This window comes from Acartia tonsa, chromosome 1 (assembly GCF_053477335.1).
Source record: "Acartia tonsa isolate MP-2025a chromosome 1, ASM5347733v1, whole genome shotgun sequence".
Taxonomy (NCBI): domain Eukaryota; kingdom Metazoa; phylum Arthropoda; class Copepoda; order Calanoida; family Acartiidae; genus Acartia; species Acartia tonsa.
In genome coordinates, this window is record NC_137260.1 from 6472151 (window position 1) to 6487941 (window position 15791).

Below are 15791 nucleotides of genomic sequence, written 5' to 3' on the forward strand. Positions count from 1 at the left end.
AGATTTAACTAAGATTAAATTTGTACAAATTGTTTACCGAAATTATCTACTGCTTTTGTTGAATATTATCATAAATACAGGCATAAATTAGATTTATATCTAAAGTAATTTCAAATGTAAGTACGTCACAGGTTTATCTGGTCGTTAAAATCTCTTTATCTTTATTTTTTAAGAAGTTTTTATAGCTTTAATAAGCAAAACTTCTACAGTACAAATTTAATAGTGAAAAACGATCTTAAAATCGCGTGCGTGCCTTTTTATACTATTTCGTTCATTAACTTTAAATTCATTAGCATTTTTTAATTGAAAAGACATCTTCATCTTTATTAAAAATGCGCCACCAATTGCTGGTATGTACTTGAGTTCTATGTTACTATTCATTCTCATTACAGGTTAGTGAATTATATAATATAGTTATAATATTGTTAAGTGCATACCACTATTTCTGCTCAAATTTAAACATCCCCTTTATTGTTATTTAAGGGATTAAGTTTAAAGGAACAGAGCCATATTATATTAAGGAAAAAGGTTTTATGTAGAACCTATTCCATTGCTCGTTTTTAAAACTCTATTGAGTTTATACACTTCTGCTCATGTTAGAACTTCGATCAAACTTTAGCATTTTGCTCGTGATCAAACCTCAATAAGTTTATGCAGTTCTGCTCGTGTCAAAACCTCATTATTGTTACTAGGGGATTTAGGTTTAGGTCAAAGGGTTATTGTTACCCTTTCCCCCCCCCCCCCCATATAACTCTGGGTGGAAACTATACACTTGAGAAAGGGGTTTAATGCAGAACCCATTCTCTTGCTTGTGTTAAAACATCAATTACCATTTCTGCTCTATTTTAAGCCTCTATACATGCATTTTACTTGCTTAGTGGTAAAGATTTAAGAAAAAAGTGGTAACTAAATATCTGGAACATGGTTTATTAACCCTTCCCCCCCCCCTTTTAATTTTTATCCCCTGCCTAATTTGGTAGGTAAGGTATTGAAAGATTTGTACACTTTATCATGTACTCATTATACTCAGTCATTTAAACTCAGTTTTATTAATCCAAGTTTAATTGCATTATCATATTATATAATATTTTTTCTCATATAGAATATTTGATATTAGTATTATAATCTAGCTTATTTACCTTGTATAGTAATATTATATAATTAAGGAAAAAACTTCATTCCTAAATATTAAAAAATATTACACGCATCAGTAGGTACCTAAGTAAAATAAATATAAAACAAATAACTGACACTAGATTTAAATGAATATAGGTAACTTGATTACCCAATTCAGTTTTCTATTTATTAAATATTAGTTAAATAATCCATTAAAGGTTACACAAGTTTCAACAACAGCTAATTATTGTTAAATATAACACTTAAGATAATATAATTAAGATGAGAAAAAATTGAATAAAGTATTACATATAATACTTTAATATAATTGTGCTCCTGATTATCACATACTACAGTTTAAACAATAAAATTAAAGTTTACTTCAACAGGCTTTATTTGTCTTCAATCAGTTGTGTTCTCAATGCTAAGTTCTTTAAAGAATAGAGGTAATTGGATTACCTAATTCTAAAAGATTGTGTGATTGCTTCTTGAAAACAGAGGAAAGATGAATGATAATCCTCGCTCCAGGCGTAATACCCTCAGGTCTGCTGCAGGTTCTTCAGTTTCTCCTAGCTGTACGCCCCACAGTGGTATTACTAATCCACAGAATGTAAGGCGATTAAACCCACCTGATATAAGAGTATCTGGGATTACACCTACAGGTAGTAAGGTTGTTTCTTCTACCCCGAATCAATCACTCTCTAGGTCCACATCAGTTCTTACTCCACCTAATTACAATAGTGCCAGTGGAGATAATTATATGACTACCCCTCTCATTGATAGTGCTGGAACAGCATTGACTACCCTTCCAGAGATTCCTGACATAAAGGATGTCAAGAATGCACAGAGTCTTGAATATTACTTTGATCAGCTCTCCATTCATGTTGCATACTTTGGTACCAATCTTGGATCTGAACCAGATTGGTCTAGTCGTATACATTCTACCTATAATGCTCTTCTTGAACTAGTCTCCCCAGGTCAAATAAAGGCTTCAGAATTGAATAATCAACGCTTGATAACTAAATTCTCTTCTCTTAGCTCTTAGCTAGAAGCCCACAAACTGAAATGGTCTCTTGCTGTTGCCAGTGAAACTTCATTGTCTGATTTCAATGGATTCACATCCACACTACATGCCAATGTTTCACGGGGTACAGACCAATCAATTATTAGTAGACTGACAGCTCTGGAAGGAGACAGATTTCACCTAAAATCACTGGGACAACGATTAAGTTTAATCAGTGAGAGAGTAGGGATACTAGAACATTCACCCAATGAATTACTCAGTAGAGTAGATGTAATTGATTCATCCATTCAATCATTGAATGCATTACCTGAACAATTATCTTCTATTGAACACAGGTTAACAGATTTAGAATCTAAACACTCTGCTCATTCTAACCCTCAATCAGAGGATTTCTCCAGCTTAAAGGATCAGGTAGAACTCCTGAATAATAAGGTAGATAACCTACTCAATGTAAGTACAGGTATCTCCTTAAATCAGGAATCCATTCGTGCACTTTCTACTCAGATTGTTAGCAATGCTCATTCCCTTCGTGCTGACTTCAATAGTTTCAAATCAAACATGATTAATTTGACTACATCAAAACAATCTAAGGAAGTCAATCCTGAATTCCATCAGTATTCTCCACCAGGACCAGGGGTACATAATTCCCAAACACCAATTAATCCTTTAACTCAGTCTGCTTCTAATATTAGAAATCAGAACTTTATTCATAGCACAGCGCCTGTATGTCCTACAGGCAATAATGCTAATACACAAGGTAGAGTTAGTAATTGGTTGGATTCCAATGCAGGTCATGTTCATGGCAATAAGGGTTCCGACCCCCCTGCATTTAATGGACAACATAATTTCAAACCCATCAGTCCCCAGGTTGAATTCATGAATAGGCCGGTTCATCATGGAAACATATCTGTTAATAATGATGATAACAATTCTGTGCATAGTAGTGTAGTCAGTACACTTAATCTGCAGGGTAAACTTCTCCAAGATCAAATGAATGGTCTAGTAAATCTTCTCTCCCCTTCAATCAGTGATGAGCTATCCAAGCATGATATTCTTGATCTTCACAAAAACAAGGTTGTTGCTGTTGAAATGCAAACACGAGATCTTAATCGTGCATTAAGAGATTATTGCAAAACTCCAGGTTTTTCCTACAGTTTTGGAGAGAGAGTCTCAGATGTTATAAGTGATGCCATTAAGTGGACATCAAAAATTCGTGAGTTGTATCAGTCTAAAGGTGCTTCTCGAAAATCACAGGGAAACATGCTCTATGATACCATCCCAGTCTTTGATAATAATTCAGACATAGACATCTTTGATTTTCTTAAGAGATTTGAAGCATCCACTGAGGACTTTGAATTTGATCATGAGCGAGCTCTTCTTCTTTACAACAAATTCCTGAGCCCAGTATTACAGGAGGAAACCACAAAGTTTAAGAATGATTATGATGCAATGAAAAGGACTCTCATACACAGGTATGGAGATCCTAAAACAATAATGCACAATCTGCTCTCACCTGTAACAAAGGATCACATTCCTGACTCTTCTGACATTGTCAAATCACTTTCTTATTTAAGAAAACTTCAGAGCACTCTGGAGAAAATCAGCTCCATGCTTAGTGCAAAAGACAATGAGGATGTAGAGTCCTACATCTATTCTCAGGATTTTTTGCATCATTTGTTAACTCTTGTTCCCCAGGATGCTAAAAATGAATTCTTTAAGATAATGGATAGATGTAATGAAGATACCATTCGCATAAAGGGACGGACTGCTTTCAAGCTTCTTCTAAATTCTGTCAATGAGGCTTACCAACTTGCAGATAGATCTTGTCGTACCAAGGCTAACATTGCTCCACCTTCTAAGGCTAAGAAAGAACCAGAAAGGGCTAGACAAGTGAAAACTTTTCATGCCAATGAAACTGGCAATGAGTCTGATGATTCTAATGATTCACACTCTACTTACACTTCGGCTATTGGACCAAATCAGGCTCTATTTGAAAGAAAAGAAGCCAAGCCTCCTAAGCCGGTAAGTAAAACCAAGTTTCCATGTCTTATCCCAAACCACAAGCATTCCATTGCTGAGTGTAGAGAATTTTTTCTTAAAACCCCACTGGAGCGTGTTGAGCTTAAAAAGAAGTTTAGGTATAGATATTGTTCCACTTGTTTACAATCCTCTGAATTATGCAAGGGCAGGACATGTGGGAATAATGAAGTTCCTGATGTTCTTGTCTGTAATGATTGTAGAATCCAAAGCAAACCAGGTAGACCAAGAATACCATTCTGTGTCCTCTTTTGCTTTTCAGATAAGCATCAGAAACCATCCAATGCCAGTCTTCTTGAAGGCTTGGAAAAGTACATTCCTGGCTTTCAGTCATCTCTTCTTAAAACACCTGTCATTCTAGCTTCGCACTTCCAGGTCCTAAGTTCATCAAAATCTGCTCCAAAACCTAAATCACTGTCCCGCCCAATGAATCCTAGTGAATCTCCTCCTGTCTTTAACACCTGCACTGGTGATCAGGAAGATTCTTCTGATATTGAGTGTGTCAAAGAAAATTATGAAGATAGTATTGCAGTTATGCAGACCCTTAACATTAAGGGTCGGCACGTCTTAACTCTCTTTGACAGAGGAGCCAATCAGCACCTTGTAGAAGGTCAATTGGCTGAGGAGTTATCCTTCAAGGTTGTTAATGAAGAACCTGCTGCTATTGGAGTTGTTAGTGGAGGTAACATATGGACTTCGTATGGTTCATACTCAACCTTTTTAGGCCCTAATTCTAAGGGCAAATATTATGAAATCATTGCACAAGGCATGTCTGCCATTACCTCTAGTTTCCCAAGGTATGATCTTGCTGAGCTTAATACTGAAGCAATGCAGCACTCCAACCTTCCCCTTGAAACTAAACTCCCACCTTACATTGGAGGAGATAGAGTCAAACTTCTAATTGGTTTAAAGGCTTCTGAAATGGAACCGGAGTGTGTTTTTGTCATTCCAAATGGTGTAGGTATCTACAAAAGCCAATTTATTGATGCTCATGGATCTAGATATTGTTATGGTGGTCCCAGCAAGATTTTCACTGCTGTCAATAAACGTTTTAATGGCAGTGTAAATTTCATGACTGTTTTCTTCACTCAGGCTATTTCTCAGTATAGAAATTCCTTGTATCCTTCTATCATGAGCAACTTGGAACCAAATCTTGTTGACACTGGGCATGGTGTGCACTTGGTTGCTGATCCAATTCTTGACTATTCTCAAAAGTCTTGTTCAGGTCATGATTTCTTTCCAACTCCTCTTACTTGTAAAGATTTTACAGAGGCTGGTAAACCTGTTGAAGATGAAGAAGCTATTAGTTCTGCTGACTGTCCTCTTAATCACTGTATCTGCATTGCTACCTCTTATGCTTACAAAGCTAAGATTCCATTGTCTAAACAGAGAGATTACCTTGATGAGGATGATATTGACGAAACCATCAACTACCGGTGTGATCAATGCCAAAAATGCAAATGTAATTCCTCCAATCGCCTCAAAATGATCTCTTTAAATGAAAAAATTGAGCAGGAGCAAATTAAAGCATCTGTGCATGTTAATCTTGAAAAGGAAAGGGTTGAAGTTGACTTGCCATTTATCAAGGATCCAGATAAATATCTTTCAGAAAAACATGGAGGTAATGACAATTACTCTCAGGCTCATCGTGTTTACAAATCTCAGTGTCGCTTTCCTGACTCTGTTAAAGATGAGATCCGTAACGTTCACAGTGACCTTATAGAGAAAGGATTTCTGAAGAAGTTGAGTGATCTTCCTCCTGAACACCAATCACTGGTAGGAGGTAATAGATTCTCACACTTCATGCCTTGGCGCATAGTGCGAAAGGACTCTACCACAACGCCGGTCAGGCTTGTGGTAGACCCTAGCATGTCAGGTCTTAATTTGTGTCTTGCTAAAGGTGAAAATAGGATGCGTAAGATTAATGATATTTTAGTCAGAGCAAGATGTCGGAAGTATCTTTGGAGCTCTGACATTTCAAAGTTATATAACCGACTATACCTTAAACCATCCTCTTATACATATCAGCTGTTCCTTTTCCATACTAGTCTTGATCCAAATATTCCACCAGAAGTCTATGTTCTTGTTCGGTGTTGGTATGGTGTTACAAGCAGTGCAAACCAAGCAACATATGCCTTAGAGGAGCTATCCCGTCTCCTAAAGGATGAATATCCACTTGCTTTTGAAGTTATACATTCTGACATGTATGTTGATGACCTTTTACCTGGTTCTTCTTCTCTAGAAATTGTAAATGAACAAATTAGACAGGTATCAGAGGTTCTCCAAAAGGGTGGATTCTTTCCTAAATTCATTATCCAATCTGGTCAAGAGATCCAGGAAGAATTCATTCGAATTTTAGGATATAAATGGAATGTCATGGAGGATTCTATTGCCCCTGGTTTCACAGAATTAAATTTTTCTAAGAAGAAACGGGGTATGAAGGCCCCCAACCCCTTCCCAATCCGGGATCCATCTGATGTTGTTAAAATTCTTGATTCTGTTGACCTCACAAGGAGAACTGCTGTTTCAAAGACTGCTGAGTTGTTTGACCCATTAGGAAAATGGGAACCTTATAAAATCCAACTAAAACTGGGTCTTCAGCTCTTGAATGGAATGGATTGGGATTTACCATTGTCACAAGAAAATCAGGATTTTTGGCTGTCTAAATTCCAGGAATTCCTTGAAATTCCAAACATGAAGGTTGAGAGATACATTTTTCCACCTGATGTGCCTGCTGAAAATATAAGACGTCTATGTCTTAGTGATGCTGCAGAAAATGCAGGAGGTGGCTGTATCTATGCTGGTGTCAAACTTCCTGATGGCTCATTTAGTTGTAAGCTTCTTGCTTCAAGAAGCAAGCTCTTGAAAGAGAGTATACCAAGAAATGAACTTGAGTCAATTCGTATCACTGCAGGTCTAGCTTATGATGTCAAGCAAGCTCTTGGGGATTTAGTAACTGATGTAATCTTTGTTACAGATTCATCTGTTGCCCTCAGCTGGTGTCAAAACACAAATAAGAGACTCAGGTTATATTGTCTTAACCGTGTTGCAGAGATTCGTCGTCTTATTTTCTCTATTTGTGGCAAGTCTGACAGCCTTCCTCTTTTTCACATTGATGGTAAGCTTAATTTAGCTGATCTTCTCACCAAGCCTAACAATATTTCTCCCAAAGATATATCATACAGTAGTGATTGGCATTCAGGGCTTTCATGGATGTTAAAACCCAAACAGGACATGCCACTGACTTCATTTGAACAAATTCAAATATCTTCTCAGCAAAACCAGGCAATAAGCACTGAATACTTTCCAGAAGTAAGTCTTCCTTCACAGAACAATCAAGATGTTGTGTTTTCTGCTATACATTGTGATGGCTGTCATGAAACCAATGGTCATTTCTCCATTCATGATTGTCATGGTTCGTCACTAGAGAATCTTCATTGCCTTAACTGTTCCTGCCCATCACATTCTTCTGTTTTCTTTCAATCTGGGAAAGGTGCTGCACTTATAGATATTCTATCAACAGGTTACTCAAAGGCTATTTCAGTCATGTCCAGAGTAAATGATTTATATGGTCACTGAAACACAAGGTACATACAAGCAAGGGAATTATTCGTTCCCAGCTATGCAAAAAGTGTACTACAATTGAACTAACTAATGGAATACAAGTTGAATATGATAAGTTCCTCATGAAGGAATCAAAGGACTATTTCTTTCGCCTGGAATCCTCTAGATTATCCAAAGTCTTGCCTCCAGCAAAGCTTAAAGGTTTTATCTTAAAAGATGGCATTTATTTTAATAAGAGCCGTATAGATCAGGATACCAGGTTGTAACAGAGGATCTTGATTTCTCTATCTTCTTTGATGGTCAGGACATTCATTCATCACTGCCTGTTGTTTCTTCAGATTCTGAACTTTTCTATTCTATTCTGATGCACATTCATCATAATGTCCGTAGACACAGTGGCACAGAGGCTACATTGCGAGAATTGACTAAGGTTGTCTTCCCTATTGGCAATGCCAGAAAAATTGTTTTAGCTGTGCGTAAACACTGTCCCAGATGTAGACTGATTCTAAGAAAAACATTTGAGCTGGAAATGGGAAATCATCCCCAATCTAGATACCAAATTGTTCCTGCTTTCTACCATAGTATGTGTGACATAGTGTATGGTTTCAAAGGCAAACCTTTTAAAACTGCTCGCAAACCAGAACTAAAGATTTATGGACTTGTTATTGTCTGTATCTTGACTTCTGCAACTAGTATTCTTGCACTTGAGGGAATAGAAACACAAGACATTGTTCTTGCATTAGAACGCCATTCTGCTCGTCATGGTGTTCCTGCTGCTTTGTACCTTGATCAAGGTACTCAACTGACTTCTCTTAAAGAGATCACGAATTAGTTTTTTCAGAATTCATTTTTATTTACCTTTCCTTCTTTTTTAAGTAATTTTCATAGAATAATTTCTTAAAAGTTCCAGTAAGTTAGAAAAAAATTAGATTAAAATTCCAAAATCAGTTCCACACGAAGTTAATGTTAAAGTTTGAGAAACAATTAAACTGTAAGAAAATAAGCCATTTCTTTACTTGCAGATAAAAACAAAAAAATCAATACTTAGGAAATAATTTTGTAATAAACCTCTTTTAATATTTGTCTTCAAACTTTCTTTAAAATGTAATTACAAAATTCCTTTTATTTTATAAAATGATTAACTAAATTTCGGCATGTTTGAACTGCTATGAAGACAAAAGAAAAATTGATTAAATCTCTAGAAAGAATAATATTTAAGAATTTAATGGTTTAAAAAGTGAAACTATACTATATTTGCTACACACTTTTAGCAAAAGATTCAGTCATTTTACTAAAATATTTCCATAAAAATTAATATTCTTTTTTTTATGTCAATGAAAGATTAGTAATAATCCATCCACACACACACATTGGCACACCCCAATTATCTACACACACACACACACTACATAGCCTAACACACACACGCACACACACTCTCCACACCCCAATTATCTACACACACACACACACACTACGTAGCCTAACACACACACACACACACCCACACACACTCTCCACACACACTCTTCCTCCCTAATCTTTATACTCCCCCCCACGAATCTACACACACACACACTCTCATTCTACCTAAAAAGCCCACTCCCCCAACGCTCTACACACACACACACAAACGCCCACACCCACACACACCCATTCTCCCTAAACGCCCACTCTCCCCCCACATATTTACACACCTTACTTAACCAGAGGTGGATACTTAAAAACATTAAAAAAACTTGAAGACACGTTCGACGACTTAGTCTTCGAAGGCTCGAGGTTAGATTTTTACCTCTTCTTAAAAGCACTTGAAGACACTATTGAAGTGTCTTTAAATAGGTTTAGTGATTTAGTATAATTTATCGTTATTTGCGTATTTTTGCGTTTAAATAACCCCTCCCTCCTTCCCTCCTCCCCTCTTGTTTTAAACATGAGTTAACAACTTTCTTTCCAATTTTTTAAAAATTTATTTCAAAAAGAAAATCTGAGAAATTAAATATGTATCATATTGTATATTAAAATAATTTCAGCGGATAATAAAATAAAGTTTTGTTCCCTTGGAAACAACAACTGATAATAAAAGTATACCTTTTAATTTTACAATCAGCAGAAATATCCTGAAATAGCATAAAGTAGCCATGTACTTAACCCATTAACGGCGCTAGTTTTGAACGATTTTTGCCATTCCCGAGGTTTTGACGGGCTTTTAGGTTGGAAAGGAGTTGTTTTATTAAGGTGACTCTAAATTACTTTCATGTAGACAATTAAATTTATTTGATATCAAGTGAAGTAATTTTTGTAATACACCTTTTAAGTGGACGACCGATATTTAAAAAAAAAAAATATCTAAAATTACTTGTTTGCTATCCTGAACTTACACTTACACACACTCTTCCATGTAACATAAACACACTTTAAGCCCTGTCTTCAACCCACCTGTTGAAGTGTTGTCTTCAAAGACCTAGACTTCAAGACAATTATTTTAAGAATGATTTTTTTCCCATAACATATATAATCACGAAACCTATCAAGACTTCAAGTGGTCGACAAAGTTTTAAGTATCCACCTCAGGGAACTAAAGGCATAAGACAATGGCCGATAAATTAATGGATATCCAAAAGGAAAATATACACAAAATTACACATTTTGTAAACTATATTTAGTGGTTTAAACATTTGGACACACAAAGTAATGAACCAACCAATAAAAATTAAATAAAAGTCCCCAGAGTTATTTATTCAACGAATAAAATGTCATTAACTTTGGGAACTAATGTAATAAACAGCTAAATATCCACTTTCTCCCTGAATACAGAATAGAAGGATGTCGAGTTTTTAATAAAAAGATTTAACAATATCCTATTTTATAAAGTGGTAAGCTTTTTTTGTCTGTAGCGAAGGTTTTAGGCTATATTATTTTTATTAAAAAAGTTGCTAGTGAATTAAATAAAATTGAATATAAAATTACAAGATTAGAATGATAATCTTTTTATACATTAAATAATTTTTAATTTAAAACTAACCTAGGTAGAGTTAGGTAGAGAGAGAGAGAGAGAGAGATAGAGATAGATAGATAGGGAGAGAGAGAGAGAGAGAGAGAGAGAGAGATAGAGAGAGAGAGATGGAGAGAGAGACAGATAGATAGAAAGAGAGGTAATAAAATGTCGTGCCGGTAAAAAACATTTTACTTTTCGAACTTCGACTAATTTTCTTTTTTGCTTTTTTTATCATTAAAATGATAATCATGTTGTGTTACTTTTAAATGACATTAAAAAAAATACACAATGCTTTATCTATTTTGAATACAATTCCCTATAAATGCACTGCAATTGTTCGTATTTAATGCATTTATTATTCAGTTTTCATAATAATTGTAAGCGCGGTATCGTTCTGTTTAGAAAATTTGAAAATTGTTTTTCATCTAATTAAATATATTTCATTTTTGTAGGCAATATTTTTAAAGATTTATCTTCAATTGTTAGTTATCTACCTATATATATAACGTTATTTGCAAATTCACAGCCACTTTAATAAGCTTGAAGTGTCTCTACGAGACGCAAATTCACAGCTGCGTGAATCATTAGGCTTAAAAATACTTCCGTCAATTGCAAAGAACCACATGTCAAGAGGTCGTGTTGAAAGAAAAATTCGTTCTCTTAGAGACATGCTCAAAAAGGTTGCTATTGACACTGCTGTTGCCATGACCCCACTTCAATGGGATACAATATTTGCTAGGATGTCATCAGATATTGATGATATCCCCATGGCTAGGTCTGATAACCAATCTCATCTAGACTTTGGATGGGAGCTCCTTACTCCCAACCGATTCAAGCTTGGTAGAGCTAATAACCGCTCTATTCATGGTCCATTGATCATTTCTGAAAGTACTTCACCTACTCAGTTATTGAAAAGAGTTCATGATATCCAACGCTATTGGTACCAACTTCTTCTTGACAGGCTTCATCATTTGATACCTAAACCTGATAATTGGTCCAAATCAGATGAGGTAAAACTTCAGGATATTGTTGTTTTTCGTTTTAAGGATAATGTTAATACCAAAATGGAAGTTTGGAAAATTGGTAAAGTTGTAGAAATACTGAAGGAAGGACGAGGAGTTATTATCTCCTATCCTCAAATCTTGCCTAATGGTGTCAGTAAATTATCAGTTGTCAACAGATCTGTAAGAGATATCTGTTTAGTGTCTTCAATTGATGATTTGAATCTAAACTCCAAGGAGTTTTTTGATAAAATAAAGAAGATAAATTGATTGTTTTTTTTAATAGAAATAATATAAAACTAATAAAAAATAAAAAAAAAAAAGATAAAATTAAAAAAGACCTTAAAAAAAAAAAAAAAAAAAAATATAGAAGTATACATATTGTATTTAATATATACTGTACTATAGTTAATAATCATATATAGTGTTTTTGTATGTGTATGGTGGTTAAAATTGATATTAAGATGGAGATGTTTTTCCTGTTTTTAGCATCATTTTATAACACTTCATTATTTTAATGAAGATATCAATCTTCTAGTTAAGATGAATACGGGTAAGTTGTTCACCCAATTCAATTACTTAATTATCTAATTATGGTTGTCTATCAGAGGTTCCAGCTCGGTGGATTCCATTGCCAAGATGTCTACTCTCTACAAAGAGTATAGATGTAAAGGATATAATCCTTTTGATTTTACCAACAAGATTTTCTTCCCTGCCTGGGAGTATAATTGTAAAGAGCGTTATGATGCATTTCTTTCTGATGTTATCTCTAGTTACGCTGATGTTGAAGAACGTTCTCAGAGAGATTATCATTGGATAGAGACTGAGGGTGGTTGTTTGAAGACTGCTCTTCGCATGGATATGGATTACCACCAATCTTGGTGTCAACCAAAGCTGGATACAAGTTATACTAGTGCTAGACTGCACATGAGTATATTTAATCTAGCTCGCTTCAATGTTGATGATTTTCGCGAGTCATCTGCTGACTTTTGGAGCAATCAGGAAGAAAGAAGAGCTCTTAAGCTTAACTCTCCTTCACTTCCTTTCTATTTGCTAACTATCAAGATCCCTAAGCACATGTATGAGCTGCTTCTCCAGGGGTCTGATGAATTGATCATAGACTATTCCAAATACAGTGATGAGGATCTTATTGATGTTCCTTCACATTTCATTGTGTTTGATGGACTGTTCTCTGCCATTACTGTGGCTTTCCCATTTGTTGAAGAGGACATTAGTGATACTATTAAACGTATTACATTCAATCCTAATGTTGTCCCTCACGATGAACTTGTTAAGTTTTTGGGTAAGCTCCCAATTCTTTATTCAGATGAAACTCATAGAAGCATCTTGACCTTGAGAGGATTTCTCAGAGAGATGTATGGAGTATTTGTGGATTTGCGTGGTTTTGACCTGGGTTCTCTTGCAGTAACTGCTGGTTGTAAATTGGATGATTATAGTCTGTTCAGTTTATCAAGTGTGGTTATTGGCAACTCTTTTCAAACAGAAAATTGTCGGCACACAAGTAATGCTCGTTCTGGAATGTTCCGGATGAATATTGATATGTTTCTACTGAAGTTATACAAGATTACGTGTGTTTATGATGTTCTAATTGGTCATATTCTTAGAACCTGTTTCCCTGATCCTGTCGTGGTCCTGACTTCTTTCAGACTGACTCAGCTTCAGTTTATATCTTGGTTTACTGAATTCATTGCAGAAGCATTGAAAAGAGCTTATGTCGTTAGTTACCAACAGGCTGAATCAGAATGTGAGAGAGATAGACTCTCTATGACTAGGTCTCTGAATGAGAAGGATGAAAAGATCATTGCTCTTGCCAAGTTATGCATAGATGTTCCTGCTTTGCAATATGGTGGTCCTCGCTACCTTCACCATATTCGTTATTTGTTCTGGAATCAGTATCATGTTATTGAGGATCTTATCAAGTCTGGAGAAATGGCTTCCGTTGTTAGCAAGGCTCCTGATGTTATGACTCCTCTTGATTATTCTTACATAATGTTTGGAAGACATTACCGTAATGATGATGATTCTGGCAAACCTTTAAAGCCTGGAAGGTATGGTTTGCAGCCTAGCCCTCAGTGCTCCAATGTTATGTCTACTGATTCTGTCTTTGAAGATGTTTGTCGTCTATCCTCGTTTGATAGTCGTCCATACATTCATACTCATCTTGAGTGGGGAAGACTAAACCCTCATTTAATTGGAGATCTCTTTGATGATATGAATCGTTTGTCTAATCATGATCTAACAGTATTTTGGGTGACTAATCCCAGAGTCTATACAGGATTGAGGAATATTATTGACAAACTTTATACCAATTCTAAGAGAGTTGAGAGATTGGAATTCCTGTTGACTCTTTCTAGAGAAAATGTGTTGCAGCAGCAAGTTACTGAGGAAAGGAAGTTTGTTAATCTTCATGCTCAAGATAATGTGGAACAGGCTGATCTTCTGCTACAGCAACATAGAGTTGATCTAGTGAATCACCATTCTTCATCTGATGACCCTCTTCCTTCAGGTATACATCAAGCTGTTTTCAGACAGGTACCTGGAAAAAATACGGCTAGAAATCGGCTCTGGAATGAGAAGAGGAAGGCTAAATACAAGAGGGCCAGTCAACGTAAATGCTATCCTAGTTATTATTTCACTAGAAGATCTAAACGTAAAGCTGCTATGTTAAATGTCCTTGAGGATAGAACCAAGTCTACTTATGCATCTTCTCAATCTAGCCAACCAAAACCTTCTGGTAATAGTCAACCTGGACCATCTGGTAGTTGTCAATCTGGACCATCTACTAGCAGACAATATGGATCATCTAGCGGCTATCAATCTGGGTCATCTACATCCAGTAATGCTGGTAGGAATTCTGCTCCATCCCGTTTGAAGAGGGCTGCTAATTTTGATCTCAGATCATTATTGCCTTGTAAGAAGGAGATACAGATGTGGGAAGATGTTCTTAATTATTAAGGTAATTTATTCCAGTAGAGGTTTTATTACAACCTAACTGGTAATTTCCTTTATTAAGTCATGGTTTTTACAAGAGATTCATATGTATTTCTATTTGTCAGTAGAGGTTATTGTAAATCTAACTGCAAATATGAGTCATTTAATGTTATTTTAGTACAGGTTTCATTACAACCTAACTAAATACAATACTATAATTAATCTTATTATCAGTAGAGGTTTCATTTAAGAACCTAACTGGATAAGGAAATGTCGTTTTTTGTATTTTCATCTTTTGTTGCGGGAGTGTTGTGAAATATGTGTTCGTTTAATGATATAAGAAAATACGAAGACGACATTTGTGATTAGATAATTTTATGCGGCATTTGCGCTGTGTACTTCTTCACCCATGTGGGATAAATGCTACGTAAATTTATTATTAATTTATATTTCAACGGAAGTGGTTGTGATTTTTTATGATCGTAGTTTATTTTTACATTAGTGTTGATTTATATTATGTGATATTTCTTTGCCTGTGATTGTCGATAATGATTGGTTTTTTAAATACTACCATAATAATTTATATATTTCAGATTTAACTAAGATTAAATTTGTACAAATTGTTTACCGAAATTATCTACTGCTTTTGTTGAATATTATCATAAATACAGGCATAAATTAGATTTATATCTAAAGTAATTTCAAATGTAAGTACGTCACAGGTTTATCTGGTCGTTAAAATCTCTTTATCTTTATTTTTTAAGAAGTTTTTATAGCTTTAATAAGCAAAACTTCTACACTATCTATCTATCTATCTATCTATCTATCTATCTATCTATCTATTTATCTATCTATCTATCTATCTATCTATCTATCTATCTATCTATCTATCTATCTATCTATCTATCTATCTATCTATCTATTTATCCGTTTGTCTATCCATCTATCTATCTACCTACTTTTTAATTTATCCTTTTAGCCATCTATCTATTCATATGTATTTATTTATCTTCTTTTACTCATTTTTTTACTTTTTAATCTTTGATTCGCTCCTATGTATTTCTCTATATATCTAAAATCCTAAAATTCTCACTAGTTATAT

General features: G+C 35.0%; 1 protein-coding gene across 1 annotated transcript; it reads left to right on the forward strand.

Moving 5' to 3' along the window:
• On the forward strand, window positions 1–15283 carry LOC145307184 (uncharacterized). Its single transcript, XM_080149584.1, has 2 exons — window positions 1–80; window positions 12346–15283. Exon 2 carries the CDS (start codon window positions 12377–12379, stop codon window positions 14711–14713), a length of 2337 nt encoding a protein of 778 aa, XP_080005710.1. The 5' UTR covers window positions 1–80; window positions 12346–12376; the 3' UTR covers window positions 14714–15283.
• Window positions 15284–15791: the final 508 nt, after the last annotated feature.

Coding starts and splice junctions, on each gene's coding strand:
- LOC145307184 (XM_080149584.1), top strand. CDS start 12,377: ATGTCTACTCTCTACAAAGAGTATAGATGTAAAGGATATAATCCTTTT.